Source organism: Thamnophis elegans, chromosome 11 (genome assembly GCF_009769535.1).
Source record: "Thamnophis elegans isolate rThaEle1 chromosome 11, rThaEle1.pri, whole genome shotgun sequence".
NCBI classification, from domain to species: Eukaryota; Metazoa; Chordata; class Lepidosauria; order Squamata; family Colubridae; genus Thamnophis; species Thamnophis elegans.
In genome coordinates, this window is record NC_045551.1 from 15,050,850 (window position 1) to 15,064,200 (window position 13,351).

Consider the following 13,351-nt stretch of genomic DNA (forward strand, 5'->3'; position numbering starts at 1 on the left):
ACCGAGCCATCAAGCAGGGGAGCAGACCAGTAACGGAGTACATCTGTGAGTTTTGGAGCCTAGCCTGGAAGTCGAGGGGATGGCCACCATGGTTGCTTGTGTCCTACTGTCATGATGGCCTGAACTCTATGTCCCATGGGTAAACCCATAGCACTGGGTTTATTCCATTTAAAGTAACCACGGGAATAGCAATAGCATTTAGACTTATATACCACTTCATAGTGCTTTACAGCCCTCTCTAAGCAGTTTACAGAGTCAGCATATTGCCCCCAACAATCTGGGTCCTCATTTTATCCACCTCGGAAGGATGGAAGGCTGAGTCAACCTTCAGCCTGGTGAGATTCGATCTGCCAAACTGCAGGCAGCCAGTGATCAGCAGAAGTAGCCTGTAGTACTGCACTCCAACCACTGCGCCAACACGACTCTATGGAATCCGTGCTTATGCCAAAATATCTAAAAGAGCCTCCCTCCTCAGTAACTCTTACAGAGTGGCTAGACTCCCTATAGGGGACTTGAGGAAATGTGAAAGAAAGCCCTAGCAAAAGAGAAGGGCAGAAGCAACAAGCTGATAAAAAGAGGGCTCCACGAAGAGAGTTTAAGGTGTGGTGGAAAGTGTATTTTTCCACAAAGCACCTGAGGTTAAGGCAATGGTGTAGAAAGTTAGGTCCCAAGTATATAGGTCAGTGATGGCTATCATTTTCTGGACCAGGTGCCTAAAGCATGTGCATTCATGCGAATGTGTGTGCGCCTGAACCTCAAAATGCAATGCATACCCGCACTACACAGGTGCCCCACCCACTTCACAAGTGTGTGCCCCCTGCGCATGCATGATCCCCTACATGTTCCCCCCTATGCATGCACTCCCCTGCATGTGTGTGTGTCCCCCACAGATGCCCCAACCCCAGTGCATGCGTGGCAGATACTCAAAGACCAGCCAGCTGGCAGGAGGCACATGTGCATACATGGCGGAGCTGAAGTGGGGCAATAGCTCGCGTGCCCACAGCGAGAGCAATGTGTTCCATGCCTGGCACGTGTGCCATAGGTTCGCCATCATGGATATAGGTCCATTTCCTATTGTGAAAATCATCAATCCAGTTACAGTGGAGTTACAGCTGTCCAAAATATTAGGAAAAGTGCACCCAATGTCCCATTGTAGTTTGTTAAAACCTGTTCAGGGGTCTAAGTTGAGACTTGTAGGAAAAGAAACTCCAGGCCCAATCATAGTGGGGGGAGAAGAACACTGAAATAAAAAGGATCTTAGATTCTAGATATTTCTAGGGAAATTTGCAGTACCTTATGCAATGGAAAGGGTAACCTATATCAGAAGCAAAATGTGTCAAAGCCCACAATGTTAAGGCAGATCGATTAGTGACCAAATTCAACTCTAGGTATCCTCAGAAACCCGGGAAGCACGTCAAAGGGAAGAAAATGTAAATGTGACGTTAATATGTGTTTAATATTTTTCAGGTATCTTTTTTTCTCAGGGTGTCTGCATGTCAAGCCTGAAAAATGCTTAAGCGTCCCATGACTATTATTGTTTTTCAACTTGCCAAAGAACTGAAGGGAGGGAAGGGTAAGAGTAAATTATCATTTACCTGAATTATCATTTACCTGAATAAAACAATAACAGATCTAAGTTTCCTTTTGGTGCCCTAAAACTAAACACATTAGTACAGTGTTTCTCAACCTTGGCAACTTGAAGATGTCTGGACTTCAACTCCCAGAATTCCCCAGCCAGCGTTCGCTGGCTGGGGAATTCTGGGAGTTGAAGTCCAGACATCTTCAAGTTGCCAAGGTTGAGAAACACTGCATTAGTATGTGCAGCCTTGTCTAAACACATTAGTATGTGCAGCCTTGTCCGTCTTGTGCCCACGTCTAAGGGCAACGCAACTGCTGAAATAGCCAGGGACATCTTCCATGCAGAAGATGAGGTAGGATCGAAGATGCTGCCTGAAGAGACTTCACTGTACAACTACATTGCCTCCCACCCTGAATTTCTCTGGGAACCCCCATGTCCTTTTCTATTTATGCCTCTCCAGCGAGTTTGAAGTTATCTCTCTACTGTGGCCAATGCTACATAAATACGCTGAAAATAGAATAGCTCGGGCGGACCTTCTTCAACTTACTCAACAACAGGGTTGACTCAGCCTTCCATCCTTCCGAGGTGGGTAAAATGAGGACCCGGATTGTTATTGGGGGCGATATGCTGACTCTGTAAACCGCTTAGAGAGGGCTGAAAGCCCTATGAAGCGGTATATAAGTCTAACTGCTATTGCTATTGCTACTCTTCCTTTTTTCCCCCCCCGCTTTTTTCTCCCGCTTTCCACAAAGATGCTTCTAAACAGAGCTACTTTCATCGCCCAATAGTTCCCCCGCAGGGGACAGCGGACCTCAGGCCCTCACTTTTACGGCGCGCGTGGACTGCTATCCACAGACAGCGCGGCGACCAGGCGCCTCTGCAGTCCCGCCTCCGCCGGCTTCGCCATTCCTTCTCGCAGGAAGGGGAAAGCCCTCCCACCAGACTATTGGGTCCCGGCTTCGCCGGGCTTGGCGCATGCCCCGGGAACGCGCTGCTCTTTTCTTCCCGGGGGGTCCCGCTTGTACTTGAGGCACCACCGGGAGAAAGCCCAGATCCCGCCTCCAACCAGGTCCCGCCCCACTTCGAGATCAGGGAGAGGAGGCGGATAGTGTCCCCGCCGCCGCCGCTGCCACGGCCGCCGTGCCCTTCACTCCGTCGCCAGCTTGGCGCGCGGCTGGCCAGGTTCTACGCGGCTTTGCCCGGCGAGTCGCTTGTTTTCCCTCGCCATGCCGGTGGGAGCCTCTCCCTCGGTCAGGTCTCGATACAACCTAGTGGACGACAGGCACGATCTACGCATCCCGCTGCATAACGACGACGCCTTCCAGCATGGCATCGGCTTCGAGGCCAAGGTAGGGGCCGACTGGCCGAAGGGGCGCCGTCTGATGGGGCCGGGAAGGAGTGTTTAGCAGCCTCTGGAGCGCCTCCAAAGAACGGGGAGGACTAGAATTGGGCAGGAGAGGAAATGTCGGCTTCATTGGTCTTTCGGAACTTCCTCCGCTCTGATGTGGAACAGTTTAGGTCGCTCTTTCCTTTAGTCGTTCTCGACTCGCGTTTGGAGGTGTCTTTGCGGTCCTCTCAATACTCAACACTCGGATCCCCGACGCCAAATGTGAGAAAGGTTGAAACGGAACCCGGGGCTTCGGCTTCCAAGGCAGAACACCTTCGGGGGGAAAGAAAACGCCGGTTCCTGTTGACTCGGCTCCGGTCTTTCCTGCTGAGCTTCGCCGTTGCATCTTTGCGCAGCTTTTCGGGGTGGTGGTGGTGTCAAAGTGTTGGGGTTACGGTACAAATGGAGGCTTATTCCTCCAAGGGTAAGTCCGGAGAGGGCATGAAGTTGCTTTGGATGGGTAGATGGGTCTGCAAAAGACTCTTCCCAGGCATGATTCCTCAGGAGCAGAGTCTGCCTCGTTGGCTTTTCTAGCTGTTCATTGGTTCATCTTCCGCTTGCATTCTGGGAATTAAGTTTTCAGGTTAGATTACACCTGTACTTCCTCATTTTATTTCGCTAGGATTTAATGCCTGAAGTTTCAAGAACAGGTGCTTTTCTCAGCTGCCTTTATTCAAGGACCCAGCTTTTCGGAGTTCTCTTTTCTGGATTCAAGTAACTGCAGCAATTGTACTGTGACTATTTTAGAACTTATAATTCAGGGTAGCAATAAGGGCCAATGGACTATGGCTTACTGTACCTCTAACCTACAAATCTCATAGATATCTTTCAGAGAACTGTCACTGTGCAAGATTACTTTGGTGGCTAGAACTACAACTACAACCTACAACTCTACAGAGTTGTAATGAAAAAAATGAAGTAACTTATTGCAGTGCTTCCCAACCTTGGCCACTTGAAGATGTCCGGACTTCAATTCCCAGAATTCCCCAGCCAGCATCGCTGGCTGGGGAATTCTGGGAGTTGAAGTCCAGACATCTTCAAGTGGCCAAGGTTGGGAAACACTGGCTTATTGAATGTATCTTTTTCTAATTAATCTTTAAGGAATTTAATGAAATTAATTAATGTTTGTGATGCTCTTATGCTGACTGTTCATTGATTCTTTAACAATGTAGAAGTGCAGACTCGCAAAACCTAGGGTCAACTTTATCGCAAAGGAAACAAAACTAACTTCATATTCAAGTGTTGTTGGAGAACTTCACAATTCCTGGAAACATAGATGAGGAGGTGACTTCCCAGTCTTTTGCCGCATCATGTATATTCTCCAATTACCTGACGAAATAGACAATCAGAAGGCTTAATGAAAAGAATACAATGTAGAAATAAGCAATTGATCCAGTGAAAGAGCTGAGTGTTGGGTACCAGGGATGGATGGATGGATGAGCCAAAAGAACAAAGATAGCAACCAATCACTTGGGTATAGGGATCATTGTGGAGACAACTGTTGTTAGGTACCCTGAAGGGGAAAAAGTTCAAATATTTTCCCTAGGCTCCTTAAAGATCAGCTGCTTGCAGCAAGGGCATTTGGGCTCTGTGGGACCTGCATAACACAAACAAGCTCAGAATTGGTCTTTTCTTTAGACTGTGAAATTGTTTTGGTGTATATAATCGATGCTAACTATTTCTCAGTTAATAAAAGCACTTTGAATTCTTGAATTAAAAGGGCACACATAAGATAAATTAAATTGCATTCAAAATTGTTTTGCACTGATATTCTATTGCACTCATCTTTGATTGTCTCCTTGCAAGGTTCTTTTTCATTTAACGTAAGATCTGGTTAGGTATCTAGACCAATTCGGACAGCTAAACATGAGTGGAATCAGCCCCCGATTTAGCTCAGGACCATCTAGGTGGACCCTGGCCCAGCCCACGTTCTTCTTCCCTAGCAGAGACTCTGCAACGCACTGGAGTGGAGATCTTTGCTCTTTCCACACAGCGACTAGCAAGTTGGCCAAACACCTTGCCATTGGAGCAAAGCCAACCTCAGCGATCCTCCCTCTTGGGGTGTAGACAGGCCCTCTACCGAAATGGGGAATTCAATCCAGCCAGCAGAAAGGTGCTTGGGGCACATCTCCCTTTAGCCAGCCACCACTGTTCGGGTTTCAACCTGTGAATCAACCTGTGGCTTTCTTAATAAATTGGAACTTTGAGCAAACCAGATCTTTCCTTGGACTCTGATTTTATTTTGGATGCATCTGGAACTCTGACATCTAAAAACTTATGTATGTATGTATGTATCTGTGTATGTATGTATATGTGTGTGTGTGTGTGTGTATGTATGTGTGTGTGTGTGTATATATATATATATATATATATATATACATACATATATATATACACACATACATACACACACATACACACACACATACACACACATACACACACACACACATACCTACATACCTACATACATACATAGAAACACACACATGTTTTTTTTCTATTGTTTTTTTTTCTATTGTCATGTGATGTTGTCTATGTAATAAAAAAAAAAGAAACACACACATAAAATCAAAACTCAAGTTGACATAGCCCTGTTCTGATTCCATCTGGCTCTTTATAATCTTTATCAACTGGAAAGTTATAAAACTAATTGTATTTTCTCCTGACTGCTGCATGTGGAATGTTTTTTAATCCATATTATTTACCTCCTCCCACAACATCCCTATGTAGGATCTTAGTCAGTCTGGGTTGAGGGTCTTGTGTTGACAATTCTTACAGCTGTATTTAAGTAATAACACTTCTGCGAGTGTAACTTCATATTTCCTACATTTACTGTATCCAGACTCAAAATATAGAAGTCCCAAGCAAGGTATCTGAAATCCTATAAGAAACTTACAAGAAAGGAGTTTTATAACATTGTCATACTGCTTTCTTTAGAAAATGCTTTCAGGCAAATTATTGCTTGCCCTTTTCAAGTTTATTTTATAGATGGAACATTAGTTGAACTGAGTTATATGTCTCAGTAACCTTTGTATATGACTTCTAAATGTTAATCAAGCTATTCTAATAGAATAGATTCCCTCTATGTCCCAAGGGACTATTGGATATTTTAGGGTAAATTATGCATGGAGCCCAGCTAGTAGTGAGGGGGTGAAGTAACAATAATGAGACAATCTCCTTCCTTTTTCCACTTCCATAAATTTCAGAATATTCCAGGCTGAGAGCTTCCATCCTACATACTATGACTTCTCAGCAGACAGCTGGTGATGATAATCCAGTACTAGCATTTGGCTCTGTAATTTAAAGGGATTTCTGTTTCTAAATTACAGGGAGGAAGATTCTGAATTAAACGCTAGGAATTTAGAGGAGGCATGCCGTGTACTGGACCTGGCTGGCTAGGGAGGTTCTGAAATCATATCAGTTTTTCCCAAAAAGGAGAACACAGGTAGAGAGCTTATATTCAAGAGATAACAGTTGGTTGGAGAGCCTGATTTTCATCTTTTAAATATTCTGAACAGGTGGTTAGTTAGCTAACTCATATCCTCTTAAGTAATTATATAGCAGGCTTAACAGAAGTTCTGTTTAGATATTAAAATTATGCTACAACCAAGTCAAAACTGTGTTGTTGTTTTTTTGGAAGTCACTATTTTCCATGTGCCATACATGTACGTGCATGTATAATATAAGTTTTAGATGGATGTGGAAATGTATATTTGTGGAAATGTACATTTCTGAAAAGGTTGCTCTGTCTCCTGTGAACCAAATAGTCACAATTTGACAACTGTACTTGTTCCTTCATATCACAACTGGTTCTGCTTATTTTGTGCCTATTTGTTCCCCTTGGTCATGTGCGGCTCCTTCAGATTACACACTTTGTTTACTTCCTTGAGTGATTCAGTAGTCCCAGGTTGAAAAAGAAAAGAACTGGCTTGCTCAGTGTCACAGGATAATCTGACTTCTTTTCACCACTGAGTCTCCTCCTTCAAACCTGTCTTTTGAGACAACATGCTATTTATCTACAGATTATATTAACAAACATTAATGTAAGGGGGTGGGGGGGAGGAAGGCAAAGTCGGTACCTTGTTTGTGTTGCAGCACTAGATTCCTGCTTTATATTTAGATTAATCACCACTCTTGAGTGGTATGCTTGAAGCCAGAACTAACCAGTATATGCTGTGAATCAAAATCATCCAATAGTAGTTAATTGCAGACATCATTCTTCTCTCATAAACTAACCACTTTATTAAAGTGAGCAAATGATTGGGTTTCTATTAATTTTTCAGAGTTATCATATGACTCTTGGTCTCCGGATACGCTTCAAGGCGCTAGTCGTCACTTATAAAGCCCTTCATGGTATTGGACCTGGGTACTTGAGAGACCGCCTCCTGCCAATTACCTCCACTAGACCGATTAGATCCCACAGATTAGGCCTCCTCCGAATTCCATCCGCCGGCCAGTGTCGACTGGCGACTACCCGGAGGAGAGCCTTCTCTGTGGCTGCTCCGACCCTCTGGAACGAACTCCCCGTGGAGATTCGAACCCTCACCACCCTCCAGGCCTTCCGCAAAGCCCTTAAAACCTGGCTGTTCCGACAGGCCTGGGGCTAAAGAACTGTTGCCCCCATCTCGAATTGGTATGACTGTTGTGTTTTTAATCATGCATTGTTTTTATGTTGTTTTAAATTCTTGTTTGTACCCCCCTCCCCTGGTTGAGTTGTGAGCCTCCCTGAGTCCCCTTCGGGGGGAAAGGGCGGCATATAAATAAAATAAAACTCAAACTCAAACTTTTACACAGGTTGCCAAATGGCATGAAAGTTGGAACAACAATTTGTAAAATTATCTTGTATAGGAATTCTGTAGAGGCTTCGAATGATTACATTAAGCAAATGGAATGGAAAAACTCGCTGCAATGGCGGCTTTTCTGGCCAAGGGCCACATAAATCTAATGAGATGAATGAAGGCCATCCATCTGGTATCCTTTTATTTTATTGTTTAAGTTTAAACATTGATTAGGAAGTATTTTCCTGATTTTCTTTTTAAAATGAAATTCAGAGGAAAGTGGCAGCAGTGAACTAATTCGATTGAAAGATAAAATTTGGCCAAGGATTATTAATTTTATTTAATGCTCTGTTTTATTTTTAACATTGCCATTTCCTACTTCCCCTCCACTAGTAAATTCAAAAGTAACTATCATTAAAATATAAAATTAACATAGAGTGGATACTACTAACAAAAAAACCTAGGGTCAGTGTTTCTCAACCTTGGCAACTTGAAGATGTCCGGACTTCAACTCCCAGAATACACCAGCTGGCTGGGGAATTCTGGGAGTTAAAGTCCGGACATCTTCAAGTTGCCAAGTTTGAGAAACACTGATCTAGGTTGTCAGCAATACACAATGTCTATTGATTTAGTCCTCCCCCCCTCCCCAATTTTGTTGGATTTTATACTTTGATTTTCCTATAGTGCCCAAAGTCAAAATATAGTGTAGATCAGTGTTTTTCAACCACTGTGCCGTGGCACACTAGTGTGCCGTGACATAGTGTAAGGTGTGCCGTGGGAGAATTATTTTATATATAGTCAATATAGGCACAGAGTTAAATTTTTTTAACATTTTCTAATGGTGGTGTGCCTCGTGATTTTTTTCATGAAAAAAGTGTGCCTTTGCACAAAAAAGGTTGAAAAACACTGGTGTAGATGTAGCTTATCTGCCTTCTTTCGAAATGGGATCTTTTAAACAGTTATAAAAAGAATATAGTACACTAAGGAATGTTGTGGAGAAAGTAATTAGAGCAGATCTGGGCATTTTACAACTTCCAGGTCACATCTGTGACTTTGGCTGTCCCTGTCTGGCCCACATGAAGTCAATTGGATATTAGAAATCAGATAGAAATAAATAGACATTATGTGTGTAATACAACTCCATTGCTTTTATTTTGAAGGCAACTATTTTTTAAATTTACATAAATGTGTGTGTGCATGTATGCCTGCACACCTTCGCAGCCCTATTGGTTTTATCCTCCACAACAGGACCAGTTTCTCATGTGGCCCCTTGGGAAAATTAATTACCCACCCTGATTTAGAAAATTGTATATTTAGACCATGGCCATGGCCATGGTATATTTAGACCATGGCCAAATGTTAAAAAGAAAGACTGCATATTCTATTGTGTACCAAACCTTAGGTGAAGAACTTTAGAATCTCTTTGCTTGTCCTCTTTGTGTGTTTTAGTTCCTCATAAGGAATGTCATTTAAAGGAAGGTTGTTGGGGAAGAAATAATGTACCAATGCATGTGTAGTTAGCAATATATATCACATGTGGTCACATGTGGCAGGCTAAGCAATGAATGGCTCGATTTAATCCTGGTGTTCAGGAGTTTTGTCACAAACCTGAACCTAGGAAACATTTTTACAACTTATTTCTGGAGATAACAATAGAGTAGCTTGAAGTGGTAGACAATATTGATAGGCATATCAAATCAAGGTAGCGAAAATCTAGATAATCACCAAGATATAATTGTCTGTATTATTAAAATCTATACAGTTCTTCAAATTTTCCGTGCTGTTTTCGTTTTCCAAACTGAATTTTTCTCTACTACTATACTGTGTGTCTACAAATCTATAAAGACCTCCTAGAAGAAAATAAAAGTGTGTATTTAAGAGAGGCAAGAAATGTTTCAGAGAAATAATATTAATATTAATAATAATAACAATAATAGTAGTAGTAGTAATAATTGCGGCACAATTCAGTAGCACAAATGATCCATTGGAATTTGTGCAAAAATTATAATATTAAAACAGCAGCAAACTGGTGGGAACATAAGCCTAAAAAAGTCATCGAAAATCAGATGGTTAAGATCTTGTGGGATTTTCGTATACAAATGGACAAAATACTGGTGCATAATACAGTGACATCACACTGGTTGAGAAAAATAAGGTTACAATCATAGACATTGCAATACCAGGTGATAGCAGGGTTGACAAGAAGGAACATGAAAAAATCGTGAAATACTAGGACTTAAAAATCGAAATTCAACGATTATGGCACAAACCAGCAGTGGTAATTCCAGTGGTAATTGGCACACTGGGTGCTATTCCAAAAGCACTGGAATTACATTTTAAAACAGTTAAAAATCGACAAAATCACCATCAGTCAAATGCAAAAAGCCGCACTGCTTGGATCTGCACGTATATTATGAAAATACGTTACGACATCCTAGGCCCCTCGTGGGGCCCGACTAGTAATCAGTGCCAAATCCGGTGAAACAACTGGCCGCTGTGATGCAATTCTGTTGTTAACAACAACAACAACAACAACAACAACAACACATAATAACTGCATGCTGATTCTGTAGAACATTCAATTTTTATACTGCTGTTATCAGATTTAAACCAAAACTCTTTCATTTCCTTATCTAAATTACTGACACTTTTCATAGAACTTCCAAAAAGATTGGAAAAATTATCTACTTGAAGTAAAAATTTATTTTTCCTGTATTTTGCAGAATATTATTAAATTTGAGTTATGCGACATTTGTACATTTGTGTAATTAGCTTCTCCCTGTAACTGTGATACTGGGATATGAAAAAAGGTGAAAGTGCATTGTACTATCACCTATATAGTGTACTAATGATAATTTTAGAACTGTTTTTTGGCAGTTTTTGATTTTTCCATCTTGGATTTGAAACATGAAGACATCCAAGTCATTCAGAAATTACATAATGAGATTATAAATCTCATTTGTCAATGGTTTAACTGAAATGAAAGCAGTGCAATTTAATGACTAAATATTTTTAAAATAAAATAGTAAAAAAAGGAGAGAAGTTGACATTGTTATCAATACTAATGCTAATCTTTATGATGATATTAAAATTTTGAATTGGAAAAAATGCATCTTAAGTGAATCTGACAGCAGGTTGACATAATAACTTTGCATGGCCATGTGGCCAGCATGGATATATGCCAAAGGTGCATGAAATGCAGTTACCTTCCCACTGAAGTGGTACCTATTAACCTACTGGCATTTTGCATGCTTTTGAACCGTGAGGTGGGCAGGAACTGGGGCAAGTAGCCCGGGCTGCCAGCTCTCCAGCTGACAAGCTCAGTGTCAGCCTCTGCTTTGCTGCTGCTTCGGCTGCCATTGAAACGGGGAGGGGGGGCATGGTATATGGGAGGGGAATCATATGTGCTGGAGGAAGATTCTAGACGCTGGCCTGACCACCTCATTGCACATGTGGAGGAAGGGAGTTTCCCGCCAAGGTTAACTGTCCAGCATTCCACCCTGGTGATGTTTTTTGAAGATATCTCCCACCTGACAGTTGGGTGAATTATAATTGGACTATGGACTGGGATGCCAAGGGGAGGGGATTGAACTATACATGATATTCTTTGCTTTCGTGCCTAATTAACCAGATTCAGCTTTGCTTCGCTACTATTTGTTTGTAATTAGTAAAAGTACACTTAATTTCAAACAAATGGAGTTGAGTGGTTTCTTTCCTGATTATTAAATGAAGTAGCACCTGACACTCAGCATCTTTAACCACTGAGCCATCACAGTTAAGATATACAAGAGATATTTAAAGGTACTATTAGCCGATAAATCAATGTTTAGTAGTTGTTTTCTTCAAGGAACAGGCGCACAACTAATGAAAATTGCCCCCAACCAGAGCCTAAACTAGGAACACAAAGCTGAGAACAAACTCCTAGAGCTTCCCAAATTGTTTACCTGTTCTTTCTAAGAGGTGCAATACAGTCCAGAAGAAGAACATTAGCCCATTTGTTTGCCTTTCTTATATTCCACTTCAGTTTATTACCCCTCATCCATCATAAAGACAGCATTGGAAAACAATGATGTGGAAAAAATAGATGTAGGTGTCATCTGTAGATTAATAAGACTTATCACCAAACCTGATGATGACTCACCCAGGAATTTTATGTAGATGTTAAAAAATATGGAGCCCAGAAAATCTGACATAGACTTATTTCTTGCAGGCCTTTCACTCCCCCCCCCAGTCAGATGTTGGAGGTGCTTTTTTCATCATCTGGGGGTGGGGAGCCCCACTTTTATTAATGGCTTGCAGTTGAGCAGAGCTAAAAACTGCACTCCAGATATGTAAGCTGAAAATTTAAAACTTGATCAGAGCAATAGTTTATCTCATTGGTGTTATTCATATCAAGCCTTCCTTTCTGTGCTGTGAGCAGGACATACACATTGTTAGAAAAAAAGAGAAGGGGAAAAAATTCTCAGTTTGTGCCTTGCTGTTTTGTCCTCATTCCTGTTTTCTGTTATCTATTTATTTGGAATCCCCTTTTGAATTCACCCAAACACCCACATCACTATACCAAGTGCCCCCCAGACATTCTACTTAGCCTACACTGTTAAGAAATCCTGCATTTTAAAAAAAAATGTTTCCCTGTAGGTAGAGACCCTGGAATGACCCAATGGATTGCAGGAACTCACTCCAGAACTTAGTCGTGAACTGGACCCCCCTGTCTGAGATAATTCTTCGAGGTACTCCATGCAGGCGGTAGATGTACTTCAAGAACAGTTTAGCCAGCTTGTGAGCCAAGGGTAGTCCACTGCAGGGTATGAAGTGTGCCTGTTTGGAGAACAGGTCTATTACCGTCCAAATCACCGTGTTTCCCCCACTTTTCAGCAAAGTCCATTGCGATCTCCTCCCATGGCCTCATTGGCTCTGCTACTGGTTGCAGCAGTCCAGGAGGTTTTCCTGGTCATCTCTTCATTATGGCACAGATGGTGCAACTTTTCACGTAAATATCCACATTTTTCTTTATGCCAGGCCACCAGAACTGCCTCTGGACTAAGTGTAAAGTCTTTAGGAACCCAAAGTGGCCTGCCGGTTTGGCCTCGTGGCTTCTCTGGAGAATTAGGGTGCGTAGGGATTCCGGGACATAGAGTTTCATCCCCTTCCTTGCGAGGCCATCTCTTTTTGTCAAGATGTGTTGGTTGTTTCGGAACCAGGGTCTGCTAGCAGTTCAGTTTTGAGTCTTGCTTGCGGGTTGGTTGTGCCGGTCACGGCGTTGCCACCTGGTGGTCAATTGGGCAGCTATTTGAGTAAAGGGAATGATGGTGTCCACCACCTGCTCTTGCTCGCATTTGTACTGGGGCATGCGGGAGAGGGCGCTAGCTAGAAAGTTCCTCCCCCCCCCCCGGGATGTGCTTTAAAACAAAATCAACACAGTTGAAGTATTGAGCCCATCGGACTTGTTTGGGTGATAGTTTCCGCGGGATCCTGAGGGCCTCCAGATTTTTGTGGTTAGCCAGACTTTGAACAGTTTCTGGCCCCCTTCCAACAGGTATCTCCAGGTTAGCAGTGCCCATCTAACCGCGAAAGCCTCCTTTTCCCATGCGGCCAATCGTCTCT

The 13,351-nt window shown here is 42.5% G+C and overlaps 1 protein-coding gene across 2 annotated transcripts in view; it reads left to right on the forward strand.

Annotated features, from left to right (window-relative positions):
- The first annotated feature begins 2,498 nt into the window (after positions 1-2,498).
- The window catches only part of LOC116514874 (carboxyl-terminal PDZ ligand of neuronal nitric oxide synthase protein-like), an 85,757-nt gene continuing 74,904 nt past the window's right edge, over positions 2,499-13,351 (forward strand). The window contains exon 1 of one of the 2 annotated variants that reach the window (XM_032226673.1): positions 2,499-2,928. In XM_032226673.1, coding sequence (XP_032082564.1) covers positions 2,806-2,928 — 123 coding nt within the window. In that variant the 5' untranslated portion in view covers positions 2,499-2,805. The remainder of the gene's footprint in view (positions 2,929-13,351) is intronic. The other variant, XM_032226671.1, reaches the window with a different exon arrangement.